Source organism: Calonectris borealis, chromosome 30 (genome assembly GCF_964195595.1).
Source record: "Calonectris borealis chromosome 30, bCalBor7.hap1.2, whole genome shotgun sequence".
Lineage (NCBI taxonomy): Eukaryota > Metazoa > Chordata > Aves > Procellariiformes > Procellariidae > Calonectris > Calonectris borealis.
The window spans coordinates 2,329,258-2,342,309 of NC_134341.1; the positions used below are offsets into that span (position 1 = coordinate 2,329,258).

General features: G+C 68.3%; 2 protein-coding genes across 2 annotated transcripts; one reads left to right on the plus strand and one right to left on the minus strand.

The window, feature by feature from the left end:
- The first annotated feature begins 4 nt into the window (after window positions 1-4).
- On the plus strand, window positions 5-7,767 carry LOC142073623 (uncharacterized). Its single transcript, XM_075133618.1, has 6 exons — window positions 5-714; window positions 1,515-2,084; window positions 4,703-4,785; window positions 6,696-6,797; window positions 6,923-7,347; window positions 7,384-7,767. Exons 1-6 carry the CDS (start codon window positions 5-7, stop codon window positions 7,765-7,767), a joined length of 2,274 nt encoding a protein of 757 aa, XP_074989719.1.
- Window positions 7,768-8,775: 1,008 nt separating this feature from the next.
- On the minus strand, window positions 8,776-12,503 carry PFDN5 (prefoldin subunit 5). Its single transcript, XM_075134044.1, is given in 7 exon segments — window positions 8,776-9,083; window positions 9,177-9,254; window positions 9,257-9,281; window positions 9,421-9,495; window positions 9,672-9,703; window positions 10,056-10,157; window positions 12,392-12,503. Coding segments are annotated over 7 exon segments (645 nt in total). The 5' UTR covers window positions 12,465-12,503; the 3' UTR covers window positions 8,776-8,823.
- Between the last annotated feature and the right edge of the window lie 549 nt (window positions 12,504-13,052).

A 13,052-nucleotide genomic window follows, 5' to 3' on the forward strand; every position in this document is an offset into this window, starting at 1 on the left:
GGGGATGGGCCAGAGGGAATGGGGAAGGTGCCAACGGTCCAGGGAGGGCACAGAGGGGACGCAGCCCTGGGCCCATCCCCCTGCCCTCGGTGCCACCCGTCCCCACGCCGTCCTGCCGGCGCCCAGCTCTGCTCTCCCCGCAGCCCACCCCAGCCCCCCGGCCTCCGGCAGCGAGCCGCCCGCCCGCCCCCCGAGGCCACCACGGAAAACCCCGGCACGTCGACCGGCCAAAACGCCGGGACGCCCGGGGGGCCCGGGACCTCTGAAGGAGCTGCTGGGGCTGCGGGGGGGTCGCCTGCGCCCCACCATCTGCAGCGAATGCGGGAAAGGTTTCAGCCGCAGCTCGGACCTGGCGCGTCACCAGATCACCCACACCGGGGAGAAGCCCTACACCTGCGGCGCCTGCGGCAAAGGCTTCAGCCAAAACTCCAACCTGGTCACCCACCAACGTATCCACACCGGGGAGAAACCCTACGCCTGCGGCGCTTGCGGCAAACGTTTCAGCGAGAGCTCGGCCCTCATCCAGCACCAGCGGACCCACACCGGGGAGAAACCCTACAGCTGCGGCGAGTGCGGGAAACGCTTCAGCGTCAGCTCCAACCTCATCCGCCACCGCCGCACCCACACCGACGAGAAACCCTACATCTGCGGGGAGTGCGGGGACGGCTTTCGCCACAAGTCCCAGCTCCGTCGGCATCAGAAGCTTCACGCCGCGTGATGGGGACCTTGGGATGGGGACGCCGGGATGGGGATGGGGACGCCGGGATGGGGATGTCGCAATGGGGACGTCGCGATTGGGACACTGGGATGGGGATGGGGATGCAGGGATGGCGATGGCTTTCGGGGTGCATCCCCACCATGGGGGACCGGCATCGTCCCGGCGAGGGCTGGGGACTGCGGCGGCTGGGAATGGGGCTGGATACTCCCACAGCGAAGTCGGGGTTCGGCGTCTGCACCCCGAGTGCCCCCGAAGCCAGGGAGGGCGTGGGGTGCAGGGTGGGGGCGCGCGGGTCTGCCGACGAGATCAATAAAAGGTCCCCGAGCGACGGCGCTTGCTGAGCATCGTCCCCTGCCGCGCGTTTTCGGGGACACCCCCAGCGGCACCCCCCCGAGGTGACGACGATGGCGGTGGTGGCAGCGATGGCACCATCCCGGTGACGCCAACGCCGCCGTGGAAAAATTTTTCCCGTCCTCCCCGGTCGGGGCTGGAGCGGAGCCGGGTGCCCCGCGGGGACGGCTCCCACGCCGGCTGCCGCCACGCGCCCGCACGCGCCACCCAACCTCCCCGGGGCAGGGACGGGGACGGGGACCCGCCGCTCCCCACCCTGGCACCCCCAGACCCTCCCGGGGAGCTGCGGGGGCTCAGCGGGGTGGGGGCGGGGGGTGCCGAAGGGGTTGCTGAAGGCACCCCAAAACCCCGACGCCTGGGGCTGGGGCCGAGCTGGGCGCGATCCCGCTAACGAAGGCGCTGGCCTCGTTGCATAATTTCCAACCATTTTTTTTGCCGGCGGGAGGGAAACACGCGGAGTTGGAGCCGGAGCCGTTACACAAAAGCAGGGGGGGTTAGGGGGCCTCCAGCTGCTCGTTTCCCCTCCCCCCATTCCCCCCCAAAAACCAGCCCCGTCACCCCCCCTCCCCCCAAATCCTCCTGCCCAGGAACGTTTTCCAAGCGAAGCGGGAGAAAAAGAAAAAAAAAACAAAAAACCAAACCCCAAATCCCCGTCGCCGGAGGGGCCAAACCCCCCCCTTCCCCCAAGTCCTCCCCACCGGCACCCATCGCTCGGCCGTGGGGTTTGGGGGTGTCGTGGTTGGGGACCCCCCCTTCCAAGATTTCGCCCCCATTTTTGCTCGCCGAGTGGAAAAAAGCATCCGGCTCGCGGCGAGGCGGCAGCAGGGCCGGGGGAATGGGATGACGCTGGGACCTTCCTGTTCCCGGCCTCCCCCGAACGCCAACCTCGCGCCCGGGGGCCAGCGCCCGCTCTCGCACCCCCAAAACCCCCTCTCACCAGGGACCCCCCCCCCAAAACCCTTCGCCATCCCCTCCCAGACCCCATCGCGCCATCCCATCCTTCGGCCTCGGAGAGGTGAGTCGGAGGCCGGCGGCGGTGGAGGTGGGGGGGGGGTACATGGATGAGCTGCTGTCCTTGGGGTTGGCTGGGGGGGGGGCCAGGAGAGTGGGGGACACCCCCCCCCCAAAAAAAAAATGGGACACCCCCTATCTTGGGTTGGGGCTGGGGGGAGCTGCTGGCGGGGGGCCGGGGAGCGACGGTGGATGCGGGGGGGGTCCCGGCGCTTCGGCTTTCCTTTGTGCCTCGCGGCCCCGGCGCCGCAGCCCCCACCCCAAAAATAAATGGGGGGGGGGGGGGAAACTGAGGCAGGGAGAGGGGATGGGGTGGGGAGGGCAAAGGCGGGGGGCTGGGGGCTGCATCGGCCTTGCAGCACCCGTGCCCACCCCCCCCCCCCGGAGACCCCTTCCCCCCCCAGAGGCGGGTGGGGGGCTCAGCTCAGCCCCCCCAGCCCCATTTGTCCCCCACCATGGGGGATCGTGTGGGAAGCAGCCCCAGACCCTCTTTCTCGTGCCCCCCCCCCCAATTTGGGGGGGGCTCAGTTTAGGGTCAAAGGACACGAGAGGGGCCTGGGGGGGATGCCGTGCCTCAGTTTCCCCCACTGCAGGGCACGGGGCTGGAAATTTGGCTTTTTTCAGCCCATTTAGGTCCCAAAGGGCCACAGGGCCCCCCCAAAATGCCTGAGCGGGGCCCCGAGTGCTGGCGGGCAGAGCTGGGGGTCTCGGGGGGGGGGGGTGTCTCTGGGAGAGGAGCTGGCACCCCCTGACACCCCAGGGGGGCATTTGGTAGCTTTGGGGTGCACTGGGCAACCCGGGGGGGCGTGCAGTGGGCAGCTTTGGGGGTGCACTGGGTAGTTGTGGGGGTGCACTGTGCACCTTTGGGGTGCACTGTGCAGCTTTGGGGGGGCACTGGTCAGCTCTGGGGGTGCACTGGGCAACCTGGGGGGGGGCACTGGGCAACCTGGGGGGGGCACTGGGCTGCTTTGGGGGTGCACTGGGCACCTGGGGGGGGCACTGGGAAACCGGGGCGGGGCACTGGGCAGCTTTGGAGGTGTGTGTACTCCTTTGGGGTGCACCAGGCACTCGAGGGGGTCACAGGCACCTTTGGGGTGCACCGCGCTCCGTGGCAGGAGGGTGCAGGTGGCTTTGGGGTGCACCAGGCACCAATGGGGTACCCAGGGAGGGGGACTGCGGGCACCTTCGGGGTGCACTGAGTATGCTGGGCTGGGGGATGCAGGCACTTTTGGGGTGCACTGGGGACCCCAGAAGGGGGGTACAGTCATCCTCGGGGCACTGCGGGAGGGGGGTGCAGGCAGCTTTGGGGGTGCACCGGGCACCCCAGGAGGTGGGTACAAGCACTTTTGGGGTGCAGTAGGCACTCCAGGAGAGGGGTACGGCCACACTTGGGGTGCAGCAGGAACCCTGGATGGGGTGCACAAGGCACCCTGGGGAGGAGGGTGAAGACACTTTTGGGGTGCACTGGGCACCCCAGGAGAGGGGTACGGGCACCTTAGGGGTGCACTGGGAACCCTGGGGGGGAATGCAGGCACTTTTGGGGTGCAAAAGGCAACCCCCGGAGAGAGGTACAGGCACCTTTGGGGTGCACTGGGCAGCCTGGGGGGGGATGAAGGCACTTTTGGGGTGCAGTGGGCACTCCAGGAGAGGGGTACAGCAGGCACCCTGGGGGGGGATGCGGGCGTTTTTGGGGTGCGCTGGACACTCCAGGAGGGCCTTACAGGCACTATTGGGGCACCCCAGGAGGGGGGTGGAGGCGCTTTCGGGGTGCAGCGGGCATATAGGGGGGCCGCGGGCATTTTTGGGGTGCGCTGGGCACCCCAGGAGGGGGCTACAGGCGCTTTCGGGGTGCAGCGGGCATACGGGGGGGGCCGCGGGCATTTTTGGGGTGCGCTGGGCACCCCAGGAGGGGGGTACAGGCGCTTTCGGGGTGCAGCGGGCATACGGGGGGGGCCGTGGGCATTTTTGGGGTGCGCTGGGCACCCCAGAAGGAGGGTACAGGCACCTTCGGGGTGCAGCGGGCGTACGGGGGGAGGCGCGGGCATTTTTGGGGGGCAGCGGGCGCCCCAGAAGGGGGGTACAGGCACCGTTGGGGCCCCGCGGGAGGGGGTTACAGGCACTTTTGGGGGGCTCCGGGCACCCGGGGGTCTCAGCGGCTCGGCCCCCCCCAGCTCCCCCCCCGGCGGGGGCCGGGCCCGCGCGGAGCCGCCGCCCCCTCGGGCCGGGCGGGCGGCGGAAGCGGCGGAGGCGCCGCCGCGCCGGGGCCGGTGAGCGCGGGGAGGGGGGGGGGACACGACCGGGGCCGCCCCTCCCGCTCCCGGGGATGTTCGGGGGTCCCTGCGCCCCCCCCCCAACCCCCGCTGCCCCCGGCCCCCCCGCCCGGGACGGAGCCATCCCCCCCCTCCCCCCGGTGCTGCAGGACCCCCGAGCGGGGAGGGGGGGGACACCGGGGGGGGGGGGGGGAGGATGCAGCCCCCCCAGTGCCGGGAGGGGGGCAGTTGGGGGGGGGGGGCAGATCCATGGGGTGGGGGACAAGTGCCCCCCCCACCCGCTGCGGGGCTGTAACCACTCGTGTCCGTGTTCCCGTCCCCCCCCCCCCCGTGTCCGTGTGCCCCCCCCCAGATCTCGGGGGCCGACACCAGGGCAGAGCCGCGGGGCCGAGTCCAGAGCAGCAGCGGGACCCCCCGACACCCCCGGGAGCCCAGGTAACGCGGGGGGACGGGGGCCCGGAGGGATTTGGGGGGGGCACAGAGGGATTTGGGGTCACATAGGGGGATTTTGGGGCGGCACAGAGGGATTTGGGGTGGCACAGCGGGATTTGGGGCGGCACAAGGGGATTTTGGGGCTGCACAGAGGAATTTGGGGGGGCACAAGGGGATTCTGGGGTGGCACAGAGGGATTTGGGGCGGCACAAGAGGATTTTGGGGCGGCACAGAGGGATTTTGGGGCGGCACAAGAGGATTTGGGGCGGCACAGAGGGATTTTGGGGCGGCACAAGGGGATTTTGGGGCGGCACCGAGGGATTTGGGGCGGCACAAGGGGATTTTGGGGTGGCACAAGGGGATTTTGGGGCGGCACAGAGGGATTTGGGATGGCACAAGGGGATTTTGGGGCGGCACAAGGGGATTTTGGGGGGGCACAGAGGGATTTTGGGGCGGCACAAGGGGATTCTGGGGTGGCAAAGAGGGATTTAGGGTGGCACAGAGAGATTTTGGGGTGGCACAAGGGGATTTTGGGGTGGCACAGAGGGATTTGGGGGCGGCACAAGGGGATTTGGGGGCGGCACAGAGGGATTTTGGGACGGCACAAGGGGATTCTGGGGTGGCACAGAGGGATTTGGGGCGGCACAGAGGGATTTTGGGGCGGCACAGAGGGATTTTGGGGCGGCACAAGGGGATTTTGGGGCGGCACAGAGGGATTTGGGGGCGGCACAGAGGGATTCTGGGGCGGCACCGAGGGATTTGGGGCGGCACAGAGGGATTTTGGGGTGGCACAAGGGGATTTGGGGTGGCACAGAGGGATTTTGGGGTGGCACAAGGGGATTCTGGGGTGGCACAAGGGGATTTTGGGTGGCACAGAGGGATTTAGGGTGGCACAAGGTGATTCTGGGGTGGCACAGAGGGATTTGGGGCGGCACAGAGGGATTTTGGGGTGGCACAGCGGGATTTGGGGCGGCACAAGTGGATTCTGGGGTGGCACAGAGGGATTTGGGGCGGCACAGAGGGATTTTGGGGCGGCGGCACAGAGGGATTCTGGGGTGGCACAAGGGGATTTTGGGGCGGCACAAGGGGATTCTGGGGTGGCACAAGAGGATTCTGGGGTGGCACAGAGAGAATTTGGGGCGGCACAGGGGGATTTTGGGGTGGCACAAGGGGATTTTGGGGTGGCACGAGGGGATTCTGGGGTGGCACAGAGGGATTTTGGGGTGGCACAAGGGGATTTTGGGGCGGCACAGAGGGATTTTGGGGTGGCACGAGGGGATTTTGGGGCGGCACAGAGGGATTTGGGGTGGCACAAGGGGATTTGGGGTGGCACAGAGGGATTTTGGGGTGGCACAAGGGGATTCTGGGGTGGCACAAGGGGATTCTGGGCCACAGAGGGATTTAGGGTGGCACAAGGTGATTCTGGGGTGGCACAGAGGGATTTGGGGCGGCACAGAGGGATTTGGGGCGGCACAGGGGGATTTTGGGGTGGCACAGGGGGATTCTGGGGTGGCACAGGGGGATTTGGGCGGCACAGAGGGATTTTGGGGTGGCACAGAGGGATTTGGGGCGGCACAAGGGGATTTTGGGGTGGCACAAGGGATTTTGGGGTGGCACAGAGGGATTTTAGGGCAACGTAAGGAGATTTGGGGTGGCACGAAGGCCCCTGGGGGCACAGAGGGACCTGCCCCCCCCCAGCAGCTCCCGTAGATCCCCCCGGCTCCCGGCACGCTCCGGTGCAGCCCCGAGCGCGTAGGAACCGGCCACGGCGCAAGAGGAAACGAGATGCAAATTCTCCTCGGGCGGGAGGAATTCGGGATGGGTTTGGGGAGCTGGAGGGGGGGTCTCGGGCTGAAAGGGGGGGTGTCCCCCGTGTCAGGTGGGGGGGCTCAGGGCTCCCCGCTGCCCCGCAGGACACCGGGGTCCGCCGGCCGCCCCCATGGAGCAGGAGGAGCCCTGCGTGGTGGAGCTGCACGACTCGGACGAGGGGGACATGGTCCGGAGGGTCTACATCGGTGAGGAGGGGGGTGAAGGTGGGCTGGGGAGGGGGGGGAACCCCATCCCCGGGGGGGGTCCCTGTCCCCGGGGGGGCGGGGGGGTGCCAGCCCCCTCCCCAGCCTCTCTTCCCCCCTCCCCGCAGCCGACGACGGCATCGTGAGCGACTGCGAGGACGAGGTCCTGCCCCACGAGATCATCCAAACCGTCATCCCCCACAGCCCCCTGACCCCCAAAACCAAGAAACGAGGGGGACAACCCAGTTCCGGCGCCGCGACGTCGGCGGGGGGCTACGGCGAGGAAGAAGAGGAAGGAGAAGGAGTAGGGGGAAGGCATCGGGGAGGTCGCCAGCGCCCCTTTATCTGCAACGAATGCGGGAAGAGCTTCAGCCACTGGTCGAAATTATTGCGGCACCAGCGGACTCACACCGGGGAACGGCCCAGCACCTGCGGGGAGTGCGGGAAGAGCTTCAGCCAAAATTCGCACCTGGTTCAGCACCGTCGGACGCACACCGGGGAGAAACCGTATCGCTGCGGGGACTGCGGCAAGAGCTTCAGCTGGAGCTCCAACCTCATCCAACACCAAAGCTTCAGCTGGAGCTCCAACCTCATCCAACACCAACGCATCCACACCGGGGAGAAGCCCTACACCTGCGGGCAGTGCGGCAAGAGTTTCACCCAAAGCAAAAACCTCATCAAACATCAACGCACCCACTCGGGCGCCCGACCCCATCGTTGCGGTCAGTGCGGTCGCGGTTTCGCTCAAAGCACCAACCTGTTAAAACATCAAAGGGTTCACGCAGCCCGCGGGCAACCCTCGCCCTGCCCGGAGTGCGGGCAGAGCTGCCGCGACGGGGCCGAGTTGGAACGTCACCGGGCGCAGGCTCACGGGCACGAGCCCTACATCTGCGTGGAGTGCGGGGAGAGCTTCGCCAAGAGCGCCACGCTCAACCGCCACAAGCGCGTCCACAAGCCCCTCTTCGTCCGCTGAGGGCGGGGGGGGACGCGAGGGGGGACACACGGACTGCGCTGCGGGCAGGGGACAGACGGACTGCGCTGCGGGCAGGGGACGGACGGACTGCGCTGCGGGCAGGGGGACGAGTGACGCCACGGCGGGGGACGGACAGACTGCGCTGTGGGCAGGGGACAGACGGACTGCGCTGCGGGCAGGGGGACGAGTGACGCCACGGCGGGGGACGGACAGACTGCGCTGTGGGCAGGGGACAGACGGACTGCGCTGTGGGCAGGGGGATGAGTGACGCCACGGCGGGGGACGGACGGACTGCGCTGCAGGCAGGGGACGAGGTGACACCACACCGGGGGACGGATGGACTGCGCTGCGGGCAGGGGACACACGGACTGCGCTGCAGGCAGGGGACGGATGGACTGCGCTGCGGGCAGGGGACACACGGACTGCGCTGCGGGCAGGGGGACGAGTGACGCCACGGCGGGGGACAGACGGACTGCGCTGCGGGCAGGGGGACGAGTGACGCCACGGCGGGGGACGGACAGACCGCGCTGCGGGCAGGGGGACGGACAGACTGCGCTGCGGGCAGGGGACGAGGTGACACCAAGCCACACCGGACACCACTGCGCTTCGTGTGACCCCCAACGACACGGACTGGACCTCGGTGACCCCCCATAGGGGTTGGACCCTATAGATGTATATATCGGGGGGACGGGGGAGGGGGGAACACGTAGGGTAGAGCCACGGGGCGCGGGCAGGCGGCCCCCGCGCCGGGGGGGGGAGCGCGGCTGGACGGGGCCTCGGCCGTGGAATAAAATTCTTCTGTTTGGGGGAAACGGGATTATTTTGTCTTGGGGGGGGATAAACCCCCCCCCCCCACGGGGGTGTTGGGGGGGGGGGTCCCAGCTGAGTCCTTGTAAAGGAGGGAGCAGCGGGATTCCCGGGAGCAGCGGGATTCCCGGGATAAGGCTGCCCCAAATGGCGTGGCCGCAGCCCTGGCAGAGCCCCCCCCGTCCCGCAGGAGCCCCCCGCTTTCCAGCAGTCTCTCGTTTATTCCGCGCTGCGGCAGCGAGGAGCTGCCTACAAAAATGGGGGGGGGGGGGGGGGCTGGTGCTGCCGGACACCGCGGGGAGGGGGAAAGAGCTGCCGGAGAACCGGGACTGGGGGGGGACACGACTGCGCCGCGCCCCACGGCTCCCCCCGACCTCCGCTCCCGGTCCCAGCGGCGATGGCGAGGAGGGGCAGCCCGCGAGGCCCGAAGGCTACACCTTGGCGGTCGCCCCTGCGCGGCTCCCAGGCCGTGAGCTGCTGGATCTTCTGGCTCATCATTTCCACCACGGCTGCGGGGAGAGAAGGGGGCTGGGGGGAGTGAGGAGGTGGGGAGGGGGGGGGGAGGAGCCCCCCAAAAAGCAGGGAGGGGGCCGGGCGCTTACCCTGCTTCATGGCGTGTTTCTCCTGCAGCGCCGGCTGGATTTTCTCCATCTGCTTGGTCAGGAAATCGATTTTCCGCTGAAAAAGTCTCGGGCGTCGTCCGCCGTCTGAGGGAAAGGGGGGGAAAGAGAAGGGAAGAGGAGGAAAGGGGGGGTTCTGCGGCACAAAAACGGGGAGCAGTTCCCCAAGGAAGGCACTGAGCCGCCCCCCCAAACCCCCCAGCGTCCCCCCACGCGCGCCCCTCACCTTCTCCACGTAGTAGCCGGTTCCGACGTCGATCAGGACGCGCTCGACATCCGAGAGCTTCCCGGGGACGTACATCTGGGAAGGGGGGGGTCAGGGAAAGCGGGGACCGGGAGGGTACGCGGCTCTGGGGGGGGAACGCCGGGGATGGGGCCCGGGTACTGGCACCACCGCGTGACGCCGGCGGCGCGTTCGGCACAAAGAGCCGCGAGGGGAGGGAATTTGGGGGGCTGCGGGGAGCAGGGAAAGGATACGGAGCTGGTGAGCGGTACCAGCAGGTCCTTCCCTGTGGAAAAAAAACAAATGGAGACGGGTGAGGGGAGCCCACGGGGCCGCAGCTCAACATCTGGGCAGGGTGTTGTAACATCTGGGCCCCCCCGGCAGCCCCCTGCACCCCCCCCGCCACCCCAATCTCCCTGCGGGCCACGAGGTGACTGAAAAGATGCTGAGCGGGGGCTCGGGGTGGTTTGCTCCGAGCGGGGTTTGGTGATTCTCTTTCCTGGGGAGAAAGAGCGGATTCTGGGGAGAAAAGAGCGGATTTTGGGGAGCAGCCAGGGCCGGCAAGGTCAGGAAGAGGCTACCGGCCTCTGGGGGTTTGGCACAGCCCCCCCCAGGATGGGGGGGGGGATCCCACTCGCCTTCGTTGCTCTTGTTGAGCACGTTGAGACAGTCCTTGGCTTCCACGTACTTGGTCTGCACCACCTTGAGCTGGGCGATGGAGGACGAGAGGAACTCCACCTCTGCAGAGAGCACGGCCCCGTCAGCGGGGAGGGGGGCCCGGGGTGGGGGGGCCCGGGGAGGGGGGTCCTGGGGTGGGGGGCCCGGGGAGGGGGACCCTGGGTGGGGGGTCCCAGGAACGGCCGCACCGAGCAAGTGCTGAAGCCCTGAGAGACGTCAGGGAGGGGCCGCAGCCCCCCCAGAGTCCAGGGGTGTCCCCGAGCCAGGGCCACCCATGGTGACGGGGGGCTGGGGCACCTTGGCCACTAAGTTCCTACCCTGGTGTAAGACCCAGTCTGGTCCAGTCACTCCCAGTCCGACAGCCCCACCCAGTACCTGTCCCTCCAGCCTCCACAACCCATTCTGGTCCAGTATAACCCCCCCCAGCCCAGTGTGGCCCCACACATATCCCCCAGTCCCCCCAGCCCAGCCTGGTCCAGTACATCCCCCCCCCCACTCCCAGAGCCCAGTCTGGTCCAGTACATCCCACCCCGCCCCCAGAGCCCAGTCTGGTCCAGTACATCCCCCCCCAGTCCCCCCAGCCCAGTCTGGTCCAGTACATCCCACCCCGCCCCCAGAGCCCAGTCTGGTCCATTACATTCCCCCCCAGTCCAGTCTGGTCCAGTACATCCCCGCCCCAGTCTCCCAGCCCAGTCTGGTCCAGTACATCCCCCCCCAGTCCAGTCTGGTCCAGTACATCCCCCCCCCAGTCCCCCCAGCCCAGTCTGGTCAGTACATCCCCCCCGCCCCCAGAGCCCAGTCTGGTCCAGTACATCCCCCCCAGTCCAGTCTGGTCCAGTACATCCCCGCCCCAGTCTCCCCAGCCCAGTCTGGTCCAGTACATCCCTCCCCAGTCCCCCAGCCCAGTCTGGTCCAGTACATCCCCCCCCAGTCCAGTCTGGTCAGTACATCCCCCCCGCCCCCAGAGCCCAGTTTGGTCCAGTACATCCCCCCCAGTCCAGTCTGGTCCAGTACATCCCCGCCCCAGTCTCCCCAGCCCAGTCTGGTCCAGTACATCCCTCCCCAGTCCCCCAGCCCAGTCAGGCCCCACACATCCCCCCGCCAGTCCCCCCAGCCCAGTCTGGTCCAGTACATCTCCCCAGCCCAGTCAGGCCCCACACATTCCTCCTTCCCCCCCCCGAGTCCTCCCATCCCAGTCTGCTCCAGTACATCTCCCCCAGTCCCCCAAGCCCAGTCTGCTCCAGTACATCCCCCCAGTCCCCCAAGCCCAGTCTGGTCCAGTACATCCCCCCAGTCCCCCAAGCCCAGTCTGGTCCAGTACATCCCCCCAGTCCCCCAAGCCCAGTCTGCTCCAGTACATCCCCCCAAGTCCCCAAGCCCAGTCTGGTCCAGTACATCCCCCCAGTCCCCTCAGCCCAGTCTGGTCCAGTACATCCCCCCCAGTCCCCCAAGCCCAGTCTGGTCCAGTACACCCCCCAGTCCCCCAAGCCCAGTCTGGTCCAGTACATCCCCCCAGTCCCTCAAGCCCAGTCTGGTCCAGTACATCCCCCTCAGTCCCCCAAGCCCAGTCTGGTCCAGTACATCCCCCCCTCAGTCCCCCAAGCCCAGTCTAGTCCAGTACATCCCCCCAGTCCCCCAAGCCCAGTCTGGTCCAGTACACCCCCCAGTCCCCCAAGCCCAGTCTGGTCCAGTACATCCCCCTCAGTCCCTCAAGCCCAGTCTGGTCCAGTACATCCCCCCCCAGTCCCCCAAGCCCAGTCTAGTCCAGTACATCCCCCCAGTCCCCCAAGCCCAGTCTGGTCCAGTACACCCCCCCAGTCCCCCAAGCCCAGTCTGGTCCAGTACATCCCCCCCAGTCCCTCAAGCCCAGTCTGGTCCAGTACATCCCCCTCAGTCCCCCAAGCCCAGTCTGGTCCAGTACATCCCCCTCAGTCCCCTCAGCCCAGTCTGGTCCAGTACATCCCCCCCAGTCCCCCAAGCCCAGTCTGGTCCAGTACATCCCCCCCAGTCCCAAGCCCAGTCTGGTCTAGTACATCCCCCCCAGTCCCTCAAGCCCAGTCTGGTCCAGTACACCCCCCAGTCCCCCAAGCCCAGTCTGGTCCAGTACACCCCCCCCAGTCCCTCCAGCCCTGTCAGGCCCCACACATCCCCCCCCCCGCCCCGACCAGTCAGGCCCCATAAATCATCCCCCAGCCCCAAGGCCCAGGCTAGTCCCACCCCCCCCCCAGCCCAACCCGGCCCCACACAACCCCACGCAGCCCCCCCGGCCCCACGCAGCCCCCCCGGCCCGCCCCCACCTGGTCCAGCTGCCCCTTGAGCAGCTCCAGCTGCGGCAGCGTCAGCTCCCCCACGTTCACCGTCTGCGCCATCTTGGGCAGCCGCGACGCTCTAGCACCGCCCCCCCCGCCTCTCGCTGCTCCGCCGGACGGCGCCCCCTGGCGGCCGGAGGCAGCAGCCCCCCAAAGTCGGGGCGGGGGGGGGGGGGGCAGCCGTCTTGCAGGACCCCAATAACCCCCCCCAGGGAAAAGGGGGTCCCCACCGTGGAAGAGGCACCAATGCGCCCCCCCCCAGGGCCAGAGGCTAAACCCCAGCACTGCCATGGGGAGGGAGTCTGCACAAGCAGCCCCCACACACCTTCCTGGGACATCTGGGTCCCCCCCACACCTTCCTGGGACATCTGGGTCCCCCCCCACCCAAACCAAGGTGGGGTGGGGCAGCAGCAAAGGCTGGGGGCTGTGGGTCCTCCTCCAGCACCACAGGAGGAGGGCAGGGGCCTTCCCGGGGGTCAGTCTTGGGACAGAGGCCAAATAGGGAGGGGGGAGGGGGGAGGGGGGACAGGAGGGAGACTGGGGGGGGGGGGGACAGGAGGGAGACGGGGGCGGGGGGACAGGAGGGAAACGGGGGGACAGGAGGGTCGGGGGGGGACAGGAGGGAGACGGGGGGGGACAGGAGGGAGA

Coding starts and splice junctions, on each gene's coding strand:
- LOC142073623 (XM_075133618.1), top strand. CDS start 5: ATGGGCCAGAGGGAATGGGGAAGGTGCCAACGGTCCAGGGAGGGCACA. Junction 2,085..4,702: donor CATCCTTCGGCCTCGGAGAG/GTGAGTCGGAGG, acceptor GCCCCCCCCCAG/ATCTCGGGGGCCGACACCAG. Junction 4,786..6,695: donor CGACACCCCCGGGAGCCCAG/GTAACGCGGGGG, acceptor GCTGCCCCGCAG/GACACCGGGGTCCGCCGGCC.